Source organism: Schistocerca gregaria, chromosome 4 (assembly GCF_023897955.1).
Source record: "Schistocerca gregaria isolate iqSchGreg1 chromosome 4, iqSchGreg1.2, whole genome shotgun sequence".
Lineage (NCBI taxonomy): Eukaryota > Metazoa > Arthropoda > Insecta > Orthoptera > Acrididae > Schistocerca > Schistocerca gregaria.
Window position 1 is genome coordinate 129,118,101 of NC_064923.1, and position 17,719 is coordinate 129,135,819.

At 42.9% G+C, this 17,719-nt stretch overlaps 1 protein-coding gene across 1 annotated transcript; it reads left to right on the top strand.

Moving 5' to 3' along the window:
- Positions 1–1,654: 1,654 nt before the first annotated feature.
- Positions 1,655–8,901, top strand: LOC126267629 (uncharacterized). The gene is made up of 6 exons (XM_049972927.1): positions 1,655–1,732; positions 1,767–1,914; positions 3,723–3,991; positions 5,262–5,354; positions 5,847–6,002; positions 8,214–8,901. The coding sequence occupies exons 1-6, from the start codon at positions 1,655–1,657 to the stop codon at positions 8,562–8,564; spliced, it is 1,095 nt and encodes a 364-aa protein (XP_049828884.1). The 3' UTR covers positions 8,565–8,901.
- Positions 8,902–17,719: the final 8,818 nt, after the last annotated feature.

Sequence of the window (17,719 nt, forward strand, 5' to 3'; positions counted from 1 at the left end):
GTCACTTCTGAGGTATCCTCTTCGTTTCAGCGTTACTATTCATCGGTGATCTGTCGTACGTAATCGTGTCTATGTCTGCCCCTACGATTGTTTCCTTTCATAGTATTCAAAAGGAGTCATGGCTTAATATGTGCCCAACCATTCTATCACTTTAAGTAATTATGGTCTTGATTTGTCTTTTTTTTCTCCTTGTTGGATGTCTTCATTCCTTACACGGATTAATCCATCAGCATTTCAGCAGCCCCTTATAATACCTCATTTTACGGGTTTCTAGTACTTCCGTTCATCGACGGTAGGCAATGAAAACCTCATAACTCCATTTTGTTAAATTTTGGAGGAGAAGCCAAAACGGTTTCTTAAAAATATATGTAATGCGGTACATGTAATGCTGCTACATACGGAAGTATTATGATAGACGGCTAGTTATTGACAGAGTAGTGAAGTTGATGGACTTTCATATCTCTAATCTCTGTTTGATAATGGAGTTACTGGTTCCTGGAATCACGAGATTTTCAGAGACAAGTGGAGTTAAGATTTTTTCATTGCCCACCGCCGTTATTTTTGTGTCCCGCCTGTGAGGCGGCGCGTGGGTAAGGAACAGGAACAGGAAAAGGTACTAAAAAATGGTTCAAATCGCTCTGAGCACTATGGGACTTAACTGATGACGTCATTAGTCCCCTAGAACTTAGAACTACCTAAACCTAACTAACCTAAGGACATCATACACATCCATGCCGGAGGCAGGATTCGAACGTGCGAACGTAGCGGTCGCGCGGTTCAAGACTGTAGCGCCTAGAACCGGTCGGCCACCCAGGCCGGCAAAAGGTACTAATCTCTCGCTACTGCAGATACAGTTTAGGCAGCTTTACTAGCGGATAACATATGCAAACATATTACATAACTTGCAAGGTGGCGCGATGTTGAAGCGAAGTGTCCTAGCTGTCTGGACCTGACGAAATGGGCTGAAGCAGTCGCGGAGCTCGTAGACCTTGACTGCACCGGATAGAGGGCGCTGTCGTCTGTGTCTGTAGCAGTGCCAATTTGAGAAACTATTCTGTGGCATCGTTGCTATCGATACCACAGTTATATCTTCCTGTTTTTCCCTCACAAAACTGTATTCCAAATTTAGCTTATCTTGGCTGATTTTCTGATCTCGACGCTTATATTTTTAGGGTGTTTATTTATATAGACAACTACTGATCTACTGCAGAGATAGCGAAATGAGAGAATGATTAGCGAAGAGAGTAGAAATGTAACGCAAGAACTGATGAGTCAGGTGAGCCGAGGCGTCAGACTGAACGGTGTTTTGGAGGTGATGAAGCGCCGATGCAAGTCGCAAGGGTGGACACCCACCCAGACGGAGCGCCGTCATAGTTGCAGAAGTGGCGGCGAGACAGGTCTGCCGGCAGATCGGCGCCGCGCATGCGCGCAGCCAGCGCCTCCAGTTCCCGCCTCCAGTGCGGGCGGCGTGGTGGGGGGGCAGCCGACGGGGAAACCGCAGGCATGAATGAAAGAGGCTGCAGGGAGGGGCGGGCGCGCGCCCTGCGTCACGGGCGCTACTCGGAAATCAACGTTGCATCTATAAAAGCCTTCAGCTCGGAGGCTCGGCAGTCAATCCGAGAGCCGGCGGCTCAGCGACAGCACACCACACGAGATGACGCGGCACGTGCAATCTGACGAGCGCCCCCGACACAGCGCCGCCGCCGCCGCCGCCTCCGCAGCACGCGTCACGGTGAAAGCAGATAAAGGTAGGCACCGATCGCGAGACGGCAGTCAGCTGGCGACCGCCGGGCCGCGAGGTCGCGGCCGCTGTCGCGTTCGACGCTAGGCTACACCACTGTGCGCCGAGCTACTGTGTGTCGTGTGGGGGCGGGGACGGGGGCGTGTGTGCAAGTGAACGCCGGAGGACGCCCGGTGAGTGTCAACCACATACCGTCGCTGCGCGGTGGTTAGTCCGCTCGTGCGCCTTTCACCTCTCAACGCGGACTGCTCGCGATCTGACATCCCGACGACAGTGGACCGCTCGTTCGGAAACCAGTGCAGTGCTGTTGTATCTTCGCTGTCTGTGTTTACGTGTAACACTGCGTGACCGCGAGAGGAAATTTTAGCTCTTTTAGTCTTAAATGCGCCAGTAGCTGTACAAATGATAACCGCTGTTTACTTTCGAAAGAAATTTCGTCGCCAGGTACGTTAAATTTTTCGTGAGGTCTTACATTGTCGTCTGCCTTACTACATGACACAGTAGATGACGCAGCGATGCCAATTTTCGCGACTGATTCCTGTCAAACTGTGATCACGTCTTCTTGGCATGGGTACATGTCACACACGTCGGTTGCTCAGTCCAGAAACAACAGAAAGCAGAATGCTGCGCGTAGCAGACGCTAATCTCACTGAACTAGGGGAAAGTGAGCTATTATTTTAATATCACACGCGGATCTGGACTATCCGTTTGAGCTTAATCTGACCTTAGTTGTCACTAAATAGTGGTTTGGTAAAGGATTACCTTCTTCATCCTAGGTGCATTTTGTTGTAGCAGCAGGTCATGTGATAACCTCTTACCGTGCAGGGAAACATTCTTTAGAAGATATCTCATTTCAGATTTATGCGTATTAATCGACGTGCTTCACGACTTAATTTTTAGTAACACTGATGGTGAAATTGTATTTCCGCTGGTGATTTATCCTGTTCACTCATCTTTTGTTCACTTGTTTTGTTGTCATCGAATGCTGGCGCTGGTGTTTACATATAGGTATGTGAAAATTTACCAACCGTGACGTTTTTATGCCAGTGGTCCAGCGTGCAGTGAGCTACGAGGCCCTGTGCTGCGATATTTCACTCGACGATGTTCAGTAGCGAGCCTCGTGACTTTGAGGCATGTTCGCACTACTCTTCGTTCTGTAGAAAAGCTAAGCTGTGTGAGTCCTCGAGTTCGACAATGTTGTAGATTTTTTTTCGTTTTTGGCGCAGTGGATTCGTACATAACGCAGCGTGTTAGCTCTTTGGTGTTTAGTCCTCGTCGACGTCGTGACTGGTACTATATTTAGTGCATATTATATCGTATATGGCAATTTACGATTTCTTTTTCGAGTGCTTACATATCTCGCTTTGATAAGCGCTATCGTGATATTCATTGCGTTAGGCCACAGGAAGTGCAACTGCTAACAAAAAAAATTGCAATTCGTTAGAGAGAGGGTGGGAGTATTTGTTGACTTGAGTATTGGTGCATAATTTAGCATTGGATACGTAGCACGGAGCGCATAATTCATGTAACATCAGATAGAAAGCTATATTTCTAAACAAGTGTTCGTGGAATAAAAATGATGACTACTTAGGGCTGAAAACCAATTACAAACATGAAAACACCACCTGCAGCACAATAAAACATGTATACAAAGCACACAACCGAAATGGTGCTCAAGATCTTCTGAAAAACAGTGAATTTGTGTTTGTGATTAAACTACACACTCAATAGTGTTGTTAGCCTCCCGTCAGTGCTGTACCGAAAACAAGGAAAAATAGATTACTGTGAATGTGCGTACGGATGAAAATTTTGTCGAGTCCAGATTTTTAGTACGCTTCTCGAATTTTTTGTACAATTTTGAAAATTTGACAAGTTTTTCCAAAAAGATGACGTGGCACGCAGTGTGTGCTCTGTGCCCTCTCTTGAAATGTTTTCCGTGCACTGTGGGCGTGTGAGTGAGAGTGCGCTGTCTTGTCCGCAGAGAGCCTGAGGAGGTGCCGGTCAGCGCTGGCGGTGCTCCTGGTGGCAGCAGCGGCGCTGCTTCCCGCCACCCACGCCGCCCCCGCTGCCGCCCCCGCCGCCCACAAGGCGGACGACTGGATCGACCCCTGCGGCATATACAGGGACGCCCCAGGCGTCCTCAACATGAAGAACGTCAAGAAGGTGCTCAGGGTGTTCCGAAATTACCTCCACGGCACCTTCAACAGCGTGAAGAAGGAGTGGGATCGAGCCAGCAGCGTCTACGAAGGGGTGAGTACCCGCTCCTGTCGCATACGCAACCACTCCACCCTGAATACACGCCGTTCTCGTCCTAACCCGATTCAGTCCGCTGCCTCAGTGTCTTCCACTTCATCTTGAGGTGAAAGCTCACTTATTGCGTCCATGTTAGCTTCAACGAATAAATATGTTCTGAAAGGATTCTGACATGCCCAAACACAATTCTCATATTTTTTCACTCACGAATAGCCTCCCTTCACTTTTCTTACTAGCAAATACTCTTATTAGCTGTGATGTAGCTGCCACCTCCTATATAGCTGATATTTAGGTACTGTTTGTCATGGCAACTTTTATGGTTTCCACGGTGCCAAGACTCTATGAAATGTCCTTGCAAACACACGGTATATTACTGTTTACGCAACACTGGATTCAATACTTCGTAAATATTGATCTGGTGTCTAATTGTGAATACAGTGACCTGCCACACATTACTGGTTTTCGCTACATGCATTCAGGATGAAACCACATTATTTTGATCAGTTTTTGCTGATAACCTTGCCTTTGAGCACCAATTTTTTTTAGTCAGGTCCTTATTTGATTTTAGAAACAAATTTTGCCAAGAAAGTTTCTCGAGTATTTCTATTATTATTTTTTCCACTTAGAAATATATTACCGCAATGTCTCCTACTTCATCATCAACCTCTAAGTGGCCGTCTTCCATCTGGATCTATGACAAGCTAATTCCCTCGTCGCGGTATACTTACTGATTCCCTCATTCTCTACGGCTTGTTTTCAAAAGTGCATCCATGATCTACCTAGCGTTGTCATTCCTTGTATTGCTCATTCAACGATGTTCACAAGGAACTGGTTCTAGGGTATTTTGTGGCTTCCTATCCGGGTCGTCTTCGCTTGATTATTTTCATTGACATTATTCCCTAACGAATTCTTTGATAAAAGTCCTAGTAAATGCCACTATCCGTCCACTTCATCTTTAATAGGCGTCTCGAACAGCATACTTCAAAAGTTTCATTCCACAATGCACACTTCGCTGAAAAAAAAAAGATATGTACAGTTATAAAAATGTTTATTCGTCAGACGTCTGTTTGTATCGCACTTATAAAAGAGAAAAATTGTCTGCTATCGTCTTGCAGAATGCATCCGGCGCGAGAACAGATGTTGCAGTGTACATTTTGAATTAATTACAGTTTCCTGGAAGAGTGTTCTGCCCAACCCCAAAAGTTCCTTAACATAAGCGAAATTCACCAAAAAAAAAATCGTTCTAACGTTCTTTCTTCTTTTGCAGCTGAAAGAAATTGAAATGGACATGGAGTGGCTTCCAAGGAACCAGTACAACCACTACAAGGACACCATCCAAGGGCTGACACTTCCCGAAAAGGTAAGATCACGACATCACAATTTCCTCCTAGCTACGACAACAATTACATTAACACTCGGTTAGTCGCGCTGGATCTCCAAGGTCCACGCTTTACCAGAGACTTTATTTTCATGTACATGTCATCAAAAGGTTAGCAGACTAACTCAATTTGTAGTTCTTAACTCTCAGATTCATGGGAAATGAAACAACTGATGAAGCACTTCCAATCGACATGTTAACTTTTTTTCAAATTTCTGTTCTATTTTTCAATAAATATGTAAAAAATGACAATCGTTCCTCATGTTCCAGCTTTTGAATGAGAAGTGTGCTATCTTTTTTTTTTTTATTTAACAAAATTATCCACTTTCCTCATTGGGATGTCTCAGATCTATAGCAACGATCCGTGTACCTATTAGGAATGCGCCTAATCGAGTGTTAAGGCATAGGGCAAAGAAGCAACTGCATGTTCAATGTGGCGACCGAACTAACAGCCATGTCCTCGTCTGTTTACAGCCGGCCCACGTCCTCCAGCACGTGCACGACGGCGTGCAGAAGTACCTGGCCACCGTGGCGTGGCTGCAGAGGGACGCAGCCAGCAGCCTGCTGCTGCACAAGGACCTCGCCACGCGCGCCCACTTCCTCTCCGAGATACGCAGCAAGCTCAAAAGTGTGAGTTTCTAATCAATCTCTCTCTCTCTCTCTCACACACACACACACACACACACACACACACACACACTCTCTCTCTCTCTCTCTCTCTCTCTCTCTCTCTCTCTCTCTAGTCTAGGGCTTGAAAACCGAATTTGTGGATGTCGTCTTCCACTTACCCTACCCTCTAAATACGAAAAAGCATTTAATTATTTACAAAACTGTATCAGTAACACTCAGCCAGAAATCGTCAAAAGCAACCGAACGCTGTCACAATACTTACAATACACGTTGTCCATCCGTTGTGGGTTTTCGTCATGTAACTGATCGGTTGGTATTCATGCACATTATAATGTCAAAACGTCACACTTATATATATATATATATATATATATATATATACGTTTTCGTTTGTACTACAATAATCCCAAGATAATGAAGTAAGATAGTCTAATATGGGCAAACATGGAACTTTATCTCGTGATAAATGAGCGTCATTCATGTACACGTAAATAATCAAGAAATTTTGTGGTAGGAACTGTGTACAAGAAATCAGTTACAAGGCAAAATATTGATTTCGCAACTTTACCGTTCGGTAAACGGTATAGATCTGTATGTAACTCGTAAACCCGAAAACACATGCCTAGACATCATTTTTAAGCAGTAACAACCAGCGAAACAATTACGTAAATATCAGCCACATATTGTTAATAATTCGAGAACAGTGGCGTGTTGCCAGCGTATATATATATATATATATATATATATATATATATATATATATATATATATATATATAGGCCTCTTGTGTAATCTGAAACGTCAATATATATTTATTAGGAAGTATGCGCATCTTGGAGTATAAAAAACCAAATAATTAGCATACAGTGGAAAATGAAGACGACAAATCGTCAGTTATGTGGGACGTGACCCTTTCATTACCTCACAATGTATTTCAACAACAGTCTCCGGTGAAAGAACGAACAGATATTCCTTTACGATATATACATGTTCATTCAAGTCATTGGAGATGTCTTTACGATGCATACATAATAATTTAATTAACTAGAGATGCAGTAGAAACCATTTATATATGTAATCTTACTCATCCTAGTGCCAATAAAATTTTTCAAGATATGTGACTGCATTGTCAACGTATAAAATCCTCCGACGTTTTGCCCACTGTTGCAGATGGCCTTCCTTAGTGTGTAAGCAAACCGCTTTGAGTGGCCGAAACGTCGTAGAATTTTATTTATTGACAATGTAGTTACATACCCTGAAAAAATTTATTGATACTAACAGGGGCAGTGGAAGCCTACGATTACTATTTAACTCAGTTGGCGTTTGACAGCTCCCGCTAGAAATACACCGCTGGAAACTTGCCGTGGTCCGCTCCCTCTTTGTTGCTACTTCCGCTGCGCGAAGCACTGCCTCCCCCTTCTCAACTGCTAAATATTCCGGGAAGCGAAAATTTCGCTTATTTCAAGGCACAGCATGACTCCAATCTTGTTTATAGCTGAGAACAGATTTTTCACGTGCTTCGAGGCATCTTAGAGGTCTTTGCCACACGTGAATTTCAGAATTATTACGTACTTTTTGTGGGAGATGGTGATTTTAATACCTAATACAACTACGAGTTGAAGATTACATAAAAAAAAAGAAAGCAACATCGTTTTCTAGTTGAACATTACATAAAAAAAGAAAGCAACATCCTTTCTGAAGCTGCTAACGGACATTGTATGATATGAAATTTTGGAAAGATGTATTGCTGAGCGAGGTTTTGTTGCATTCATTGGAAAATACCTAATTCATATGAACTGAACAGTTTCAGAGATATAATGTGATAAATCTGAAACTGCCTCCCAGCCAGGAATTTGTCATCAGTTCAAAAGAAAACAAATTTCAAGCACAGATTTTCAACCCGCTTGTAGACGGTATAGATGTATACAACAACATGAGTGAGTTTTCTAAATGTCATATTTTGTAAGCCATCAGGAGATACAAACGCCAACTGATTTAAATATGGATCTACGTTCAGCAATTGGTAGATTAATGAAGTATGTAACGTAGCTGAGACGTGGTCCCTGGAAAATAGATTTCCTCAGTCGCTTGTTGGTGGTACATGTAGCATGAGCTATTGGTGCCGCACTCTTCCGGCCGTCGTAATCATTAGTAGTGAACATACGTCCAGCTGTTCTGTGTTGTGACGTGCGGCCGCCTCTCTGGTTGCAGTTGCAGTGCGCGGCGCAGAAGGCGATCGTGGACAGCAAGGTGCGGCTGCAGGTGCAGCGGCCGCAGCTGGAGGAGGTGGTGGACGCGGTGCGCCACCGGCAGCCGTCGCAGGGCACGCCGCAGCTGCTGCTGCGCGACCGCACCTACCTCACCCTGCTCAAGGCCTTCCTGGCCGACTGGCAGAAGGTGGTCGGCGAGGTGCTCAAGGAGGTGACCCGCGACCTCAAGAAGAAGAGCAAGCAGCCGAAGAAGGACGCGACCCGCGGCGCCAAGAGCAAGAACACGACAGCCGCCCCCCGCCGCCAGCGCCACAAGAGGCGGAAGGAGCAGCAGCGGCGCCAGCAGGCGTAGCGCCGGCCCCCGCGGCCGCCCCCGCCGCCGCCGCCGCCGCGCCGCCCCCACGACTGAAGCCGCCCCGCGGCTCGCTCCTGGCTGTGATACAGAATCTCCCCTTCTCGCCGCTCTCTGCAGCGCGCCTGTCCTGTCGAACCGCAGTATTAGCTTTAGGGCAATCATCCTCCACCAGTCATCTTATTTATTGTCCACACGTACCCATTATTTATAACTATTTATTATTTATTTATTTATTTATAATTTATTCGCTCGTCCTCACGCGTCTCTCGCATTGTGTTTTATATTTCGTACATTCCAATACAAGAGAATTAAACTTTTTACTTTTATAGAAAAATGGCTGTCTTTTCTTACAATAACGAAAATATCCATCTCTCCTCAACCTGAAGACCTTTCCTTCCATGTTCACAACACTACCAACTGCAAGGAGAGCATTGCAAGTGTCGACACCGGAAAATATTGTACCAATACTTACGATTGCCTTCACAATTTCAAACAGTGTAGTCCAGTCAAGTTCTTCAAAAGCTTTCTCTAAATTTACATTAATATAAATGTAGATTTCTGAAGCTAGAAGGAATTAAATACAGGGAGTAAAAGGCTATTTACAACTTTTACAGAAACCACACTACAGTTAACAGAGTCGGAGGACATGAAATGAATGCAGTGTTTGAGAAGAAACTGACACTGGATTCTGTCTTATCCCTGGAGTTATTCAGTTTGTAGATTGAGAAAACTGTGAAGGAACCCAAGAAGAAATTTGAAAGTTTAATTAACGTTCAGGGAACAGAAATAAAAACTTTATGCTTTGCTGATAACATTATAATTCTGTCAGACATGGCAAACGACTTGTAAGAATAGTTGAACAGAAGGGATAGTGTCTTGAAAGGAGGTTATAAGACGAATGTAATCGAGCTAGATCAGGGGATCCAGAAGGAATTAGATTAGGAAATCAATCACTAAAAGAAGTACACTAGTTTTGCTGTTTGGGCAGTAAAATAAGTGATAATGGCCGAAGTAGAGATAACGTAAAAAGCAGGCTGACTGCAGCAAGGAATGCATTTCTGAAATAGAAGAATTTCTTAACATCTAGTATAAATTTAAGTGTTAGGAAGTATTTTATGAAGGTATTTGTCTCGACTGTAGTTAGCGTCGTAGACGACAAGCAGTTCAGACAAGATGATAATAGAAGCCAACTGGCGCTACAGATGAGTGCTGAAGGTTAGATGGGTAAACCGAGAACTTATGAAGTCCTGAATCAAATGGGGGGAAAAAAAGAAATTAATTGCACATCTCGACTAAAAGAAGGTTGGTTCAAATGGCTCTGAGCACTATGGGACTTAACATCTGAGGTCATCAGTCCCCTACAACTCAGAACTACTTAAAGCAAACTAAGGACATCGCATACATCCATGCCCGAGGCAATTATATCTTGGGCCGTTTCGAGATACAAAACAACCATTCCGACAAAGAAAGTGTGGTACATTTATGCAGTTAAACGTTGTAACAGAGGGTAATATTGGTTAAAAAACGTACAGTTGTTTAAATTAACGTCATAAGACAGTGCCTGAGTAAGAATCACTATGAAGGGCGGCCAAAAATCCTTAAACAGGTTTTCGATCTATCACCAGATTACCCCAGATGTAATCGAAAATCTAAGCTCTCTAGCACATATGTTTCCTGTTTATACCGTCGCTACTGGAGGAGATTTTTAATGAACCTAAATCTGGTAACGAAAATTCCAGTTTTGTAGATGGTCGAATCCTGCGAACAGACAGTTCGTGACCCCTAACGTGAGAAAGATATTAGACTGAATGCCAGCAAATAGACCTGACCTCTTTTTTGTGATGTTTCCCTGAGAAGTTGTAGCAACAACGACTACTATAGTACAACCAAAAGTCAGCAAACAAAGAGGCACCAGTGTCGTACGTGAAGGAGGATCTACAAACATTCAGCCCTGGAAAGGAGCATTTAAATAAGCTGTGACTTAGGCTGATCAGCACTGGATGCATATGTAACTAGTAGAACAGTTAGTGATGCGACAGGCCTTCCACTGTATACAGTGTCTATAAAAAAAATCTGAGACAGAAAGAGTGAATAGTGCGCAGTCGGTGTAAAATAGACAGGCTAAATAAAACTCTTTTGGCTGCAAACGCGGCAATGCATGAACTACAGCCATAGCAAAATATTCTCTAAGGACCCCTCACAAAACCCAAAGGAATTTGAGTCATATATAAAGGGTGTCAGTGAATCCAAAGGTAGCTCTTTCAGGGGCAGTGGTCATCTGTTTCAACCACATATTTTTTGACTCTTTGAGGGGCAGGAATTTTTTTAAAAAATGAAAACACGTGATTTGTCAAAATTATAAAACTTCTTGCCAAACAAAACAATTTATTTTACTACAATCATACAATATTTTGCTTACTTTTCTAATTACAGTCAATTAAATTACCTCTGTTAACCACCGCCCATAATATTCACTAGTTACTTATTTGTTGAGAAATATTGAGAAGTAAAATTTTGAACAGTTTTCTTCGGAAATTATTTACACAAACAACTCAAAAGTACATCATTATTGAGAATGAAATGTTTGAAAGCAAGTTTTGCCTTTTCGTAGACGAAGAGGTACATTACATGAAGAACACATCCACACTGTTCCAACAGGAACAGCACGTGTGCTGCATACTGCACATCTTCTTGAGGTGGTCTGTTTTGGCTGATGTGCACTACCTTCCAATCTGATTTGTTTCTCCACATGTGGTTTATGTTTACTCAGAGTTACGCTCTTCCCTTTTTGACTTAGGCCACTGCAATGGACAGTTGCCTTGGCAAGCAGTCCTTCGTACACTTTCCTTCGGAAGTCATTATTCGTGAATTGTTCCATTTCAATTTCTTTGTGTACGATAAACGCATTCACTACACACATATCAAAAAAGTGGAAAAAAGCCTATGCCACCATTTTTTACTTTTGTGATCCATTTTCCTTCCTATTTACACTTGTAGTGTCACTAGGATCATGCTTAGTAGAGATCAAAGTCACAGCTCGTTTGTCCATCCACTTGTAAAATGCTACACCATGATTGCTGACTTTGCTGTCAAAGTCGCCTCGTTTCATCTTTTTATCTTCCTTCAGTTTTGGGAGGAATTTACGTGTAGGGTTCACAGTTCCAACTGCAAATGTTTTCTGGTCTTTTAATGCGACAAAAAGATTATAAGATGTGAAGAAATTATCCATGAGAACAATATGATTTTTGCCATAAAGTTCTTCACATAAATCTCTTACTACCCGTGCATCTAGTCTCAGTTCAGACTTCTCTGTAGCTAATCTTCCAGTATAAATATGGTACTTCAAATTATATGCAGATTCATCACACAGCATCCATATTTTATAGCCTCTATTCACAGGCTTTTCATCATGTATTGCTTCTTGAGCTTCTGCTTTTAAATTTCACCATTGACTCATCAATTACTACTTTTTGATGAGGCTGATAGCATTGTGCAAACCTTTTATTCGACATTTCAACAAGAGGCCTAATTTTAAAAAGCTTGTCAAAATTAGCCTGTCCGCTTTTAGGCATCATCGAGTTGTCATTTCAATGGATGTGACTGAGGAGAAAACTGAATCGTTTTACAGCCATCAAGTCACATATATATGACACATTTAAATCTGGAGATGAAGACCAATAAGCTGGATGACTTGATAATTTTTTGATACTCATAAATAAATTGATGCCTAAGAAAACCCTTACCTAATCTACAGTAGTTGGGACGAAAGGCTGCCCCTTTTGTGTGGCGTACAAATTGGTGTGAAATGTAATATGTTTTACCATTTCATCAGTAAAAAATTCACAAAATATTTTATGTGGCGATGGATTTGACAACTCTATAAAAACAGCTGTAGGGCCAATTTTTCCCACAAAATTAGGCAGTGCTTCAACTCTGAAATTTTGGCTCCATTGTGGAGGATCATCCTGAACAATAGGTACACTTCCACATCGACCAGAGGTACCAGAATGATTTGGGGTGTTTGGCTGTATATGTGAAGAATTAACTGTCACAAATGTCGTTGCTTTAGCCACCGGTGATCTCGAACGTCTAGGCATGGACAGAGAAACTGATTCAGAGGCAGACGGATCATCATTTGATGGAATTGTAGCCATGCAAGGTTGTTTATTATCGCGCAAGTGATGATCACTTTCTGGTAAATTACCATCTACGTCATTGCTACTCTATTCATAACATGATAACACAATATTATCACAGTCAGGTTCATATGTAGGATCAATGTCAGAGTCTTCTAACAGACTTATTTCACTATCTGAGTCTGATGGAAGCTTTTCGAAAAGCAATTTTCGTATTTCATCGTCAATAAGACACCACCTAGCCATACTGAATGAAAGCTGTATTACAGTTGCGTGGTGGTTAGCAGCGCTAACCTAGATTAAAGTAACAAAAATATGAAATAAGTAAACTTGTTTAACGTAACTATTGCACTGGAGGTCATTACCATGAACTAAACTTATATATTAAAATACTTACTTGGAAATGGATGGAGTATATATGGGACAAATTTGTTCTTCAATACGTACACCAACTAAACGGCACAAAACTGCTGCGAGGCAACAAACGAATTGAACTGTACCAACAAAAGGAAAGCAAAATGCGTGATATCCAATGCCATGCCATCTAGGGAGAACTCCCTCAACTAACTGTGTGGCTCGCAGTGACAACTGCTGACCCATTCGGTCACCAGGTGTCGTAAAATAGGTGGTTAACATTGATAACCACCGCGCTTGAGAGAGATGATGCCTGGTGATAGCCACTGCCCCACAAAGAGTTAGTTTTCAGAAACACAAACGATAGACGTCACGGGGTCTGACACTGAGGGTAGCAAATTAAATGCAAATTTTTTTTGGAAAATAATACACCACCATTTGACTGTTTATTTCTTGTGTAAAATCTAGATTTCGGCTTTCAAGCCATTATCGATTAACGTATTTTGCTATGTACTGCGCAGGATGACATATTATTTCACACAGTTATCAAGTACAGTGTTCTTAGACGATTAACATCATTTTGCTGTGTATTTGCCATCCTACACAGTACGCAGCAAAACGTTCGACAATGGCGTGAAAGCCGAAATCTAGATTACACACAGGGAATATACAGAAATACACAGGCCTGATGGACGTGTATTCTTTCAGAAAATACTGTATGACTGTGGTTCAGCAACATCAAAACTTTTTAAGTACATAAATGCTCGACTTCTCATTCAAATGTTCCTCAACTAAAGAGGGCGCAGAAGTACTGCCACTGTTTCATTCTAGAACCACAGCAAATACGGGTGTCAGTCTCACTCAGAAACAGTTGAAATCGTTGAAACTGAACGAGACTTCAGGGTCTGATGTCCCACTTATATTCCATACAGAATTTGATGCTGAATTGGCCCAACTCTCAACCGTAATGTAATATAGGCGCCTCTATTAAAAACTGTGGTTAGAAGACACACTTGTCTACAAGAAAGATAGCAGATGTGCTCAACTAAACTACCGACCTATATCAATGACATCAATTTGTTTAAGATTCTTTGAACATCTGAGAATCAGCCTGCAAGGAAAGTTGGTTACAAAACACATCCAAGAATATCGCTGAAGTGTGTGGGGCATGGACGAAGCTGGATTAGCAGGGGACATAGATTGAACGGACGTGAAGAAGTGCAGCACGCATGAGCGCAAGTTCGTTTTGGCTTATGCTAGAGCGTCATGGAAATGCTGAAAACTAGAAATGGCAAAGTTCGACGATCTGTACCAACTATCTCGCGAAAGCCTATAAAAAATGGCGCAAGAACCGGCGTTAAGTGAGGAATATGGGAATGTAGCTTCTTCAACACTCTACATAATGCCCCCAAGGACAAAATTGGGCTAGTTATAGCTAGCCCAGAGGCGTTTAAGTAGATGTTCTTCTGGCGCTGAGTGCGCGAAAATAACCTTAATACGAAGTACAACAGGAAGTGCTCGCTGCTGCCAAAATCACAGTATTTGGCAGTGTACGATTGTAGAAGTAAATGTAGACAAAATAAGCGAGGGCGTTGTTAAGTTTGCTTTCTGTGAAGTGAGGACGATACGCTTCAAGTATCGTGGCGACAGACAGCAAAGCAGCATGTTACGTATTCCTGCGCGAATTTTTGTGGGCGGAGACAACCCATAGCGAGTGTGCAATAGCCATTATTTTGACTAGGGAAAGATTAGCGTTCTACGGAACGCAAGAAAGTTACAACTGAGTGAATCCAGTCAAGGCCAGAGTAGGGAATTAGCGTTTTAGATGCAGCACAGAGACAACGCCGTTGCAGATGCTGCATGGTAAAGTACCATCGCGCATTATGCCACAGTAAATGTTGAATCTAGATTTTGCTCACTCCAACTTGCATGCGCTTGCCCATTGAATATCAAAAGCTAGGATACTAACCTACTCTCACATTGAGTGTTTTCATTAGTTCAAAAAGTAAATTCATTCTCCACCAACTCAGTGCATCGACCAGCTATGACAACATAGATTTAAATGAGTTGATGAGGACTTTTTAATAATCACTCTGTGATAAAAAATTTCATGTGTAGGGATAACGATTTTAATAATCATCATTTCAATGAGTCCAAGAATTAAATGTTTTGTTATTGAGTGTCAAAAGTAATTGAACGTGATTGTTGTTTATCACTTGACCCCTGAAAGCAATAGTTGATAAATTATATGTAAAAAAAAGGGAATAGCTGTGTTTTCTCTCTAGAATAGACCCGAAACTTCCACTTTTATTAATTCATGCATTCTAGGTAAGTGACAGCAGCATTTCTAATGGGTTTTGTTATGCTCCACGCCTGATATTAGCTGCCTTACAGGGCCATGGTGATATTTTATTTAGAATGTCTGTTTGACACCCTGGACTTTAGAAGACAGTTCAGAGGTTTTGTCCATTTGAGCGCTAAGTGGTAAGCTAGGTTTGCACACGTTAGTACACTCACTGTGCAGATACAAAGGTCGGGCGTACGAAAACAACGCTATTCAAGTCTTGAGCTGAAACTGAAGCTTCTATATTGCACCTATTCTCCCTGTCGTTACACATGAAATTATTAGTATCAGCAATGGTGAGTAGTGAGTAATTGTTCCTGCGACAGATGCAATTTGAAATACGTCGAATGGGGAACCATTACATTTCATAGGCAAGTGTCAAAAAGTCTAACACTAGTTATCACACCAGAAAGATGCGTTTTACGTGTTGATCAATATAGAGAGACAATATAATAAGCAAGTAAAACTGTAGGTTCAAAAATTGGTTCTGAGCACTATGGGACGTAACATCTGAGGTCATAAGGTCCCATAGAACCACTTAAACCTAACTAACCTAAGGACATCACACACATCCATGCCCGAGGCTAGATTCAAACCTGCGACCGTAGCGGTCGCGCGGTTCGAGACTGAAGTAACTAGAACCGATCGGCCACATCGACCAGCTAAACTGTAGGAATAATGGATGTGTGACTAACCTAAGGACATCACACACATCTACGTCCGCGGCAGGATTCAATCCTGCGACCGTAGCGGTCGCGCGGTTCCAGACTGAAGCGCCTAGAACCGCTCGGCCGCAACGGCCGGCTAAACTGTAGGAATAATGGATGTGTGACTGTATGGCCATATGTTTACTAGACAAGCTGGATACATTAGGCAGGCTGGGAATGTGCTGCCATTCAATCCGTTGAACGTTGACACATTTCGCGAAATTTTCACCTGCACATAAAATTCACAAGGTATGTTCAGCAACCAACCCAACACGTTTTTTTCTGGAGGTAGGTTGGTTTTATTGAAGATTCCAATATATCAGATTAAACCTCACTTATCTGGCTGCTAAACCATATTTTCCAACATAAATTCCGGCCAATGTGACTGCCTTACGCCATTTTACTGGGGGGCCTGCGCGACTGCATCGTTCCACCCTACTGCTCGACGTCGGAGTCAACTTCTCGCTGCATTAAGTAACCTCTCCATCATCCACGCACTGATTTCCGGGTAGTGCATGCCTCAATGGGCCAAAAAAATGGAAGATGCGAGATCCGGGCTGTAGAGCGGATGAGCAACAACAGTCCAGTGAAGTGTTTGTTAGCTCCTCTTGTGTGCGCAGACTTGTGTCAGGCCTTGCGTTGTCATGGAGGACAAGTTCGTTGCTTTTTGTCGCGACGAACACGCTGAAGTCGTTTCTTCAATTTCATTGGGAAACACAACACACTTCAGAGTTGATTGCTGCACATGACGGAGGACATGAAACAGAATAACCCCTTCAGAATCCCAGAAGACCATCACCATGACTTTACCTGCTGATGGGTGCGGCTTCGAGCTTTCTCTTCGAAGGAGAGGTGGTGTGGCGTCTCTTCATGGACTGCCTTTTTGTTTCCGGTTCGAAGTCTCTTCGCCTGTGACGATGTTCGATAAAACACTGTCGCAAATAGCCTCGTAACGCTCAAGCAATTCCGCACAGATGGTCCTTCATTGCTCTTTATGGTCTTCTGTTTGGCGGCACGAATCCAGCAAGCGCACACCTCTGAGTAACCCAACTGGTGAACGAATGTGTCAACAGTACCAACAAGGAGTTCCAATTGAGCAGCGAGGTGTTTGATTGTGATCTGCGGATCGTCTCGAATGAGAGTGTCAGCACGTTCTAACACTGCAGGAATCAGAATTGTATGCGGGCGGCGTACACGAGGGGGATCGGACAGGTTTGAGCGACCTTATTGGAGGTGCCTTGCCCAAAGACTCACCATACTTTTGTTCATGGTGAGGCCTCCGTAGACATCCTGCAAGCGCCTACGAATATTTGCGATACTGTGGGTTTCCTCCAAAAGAATCTCTCTGCTTGGAACGCACCTCCGTTTTAGAACCCATTTTGAATGTTACGTATAGCACTACCACCTATTGGAACTTCATAAAAATATACGGGCTGAAGCGGGATTATTTCACGATTCCCAAAAAATGGTTCAAATGGCTCTGAGCACTATGGGACTTAACTGCTGAGGTCATCAGTCCCCTAGAACTCAGAACTACTTAAACCTAACTAACATAAGGACATCACACACATCCATGCCCGAGGCAGGATTCGAACCTGCTACCGTAGCGGT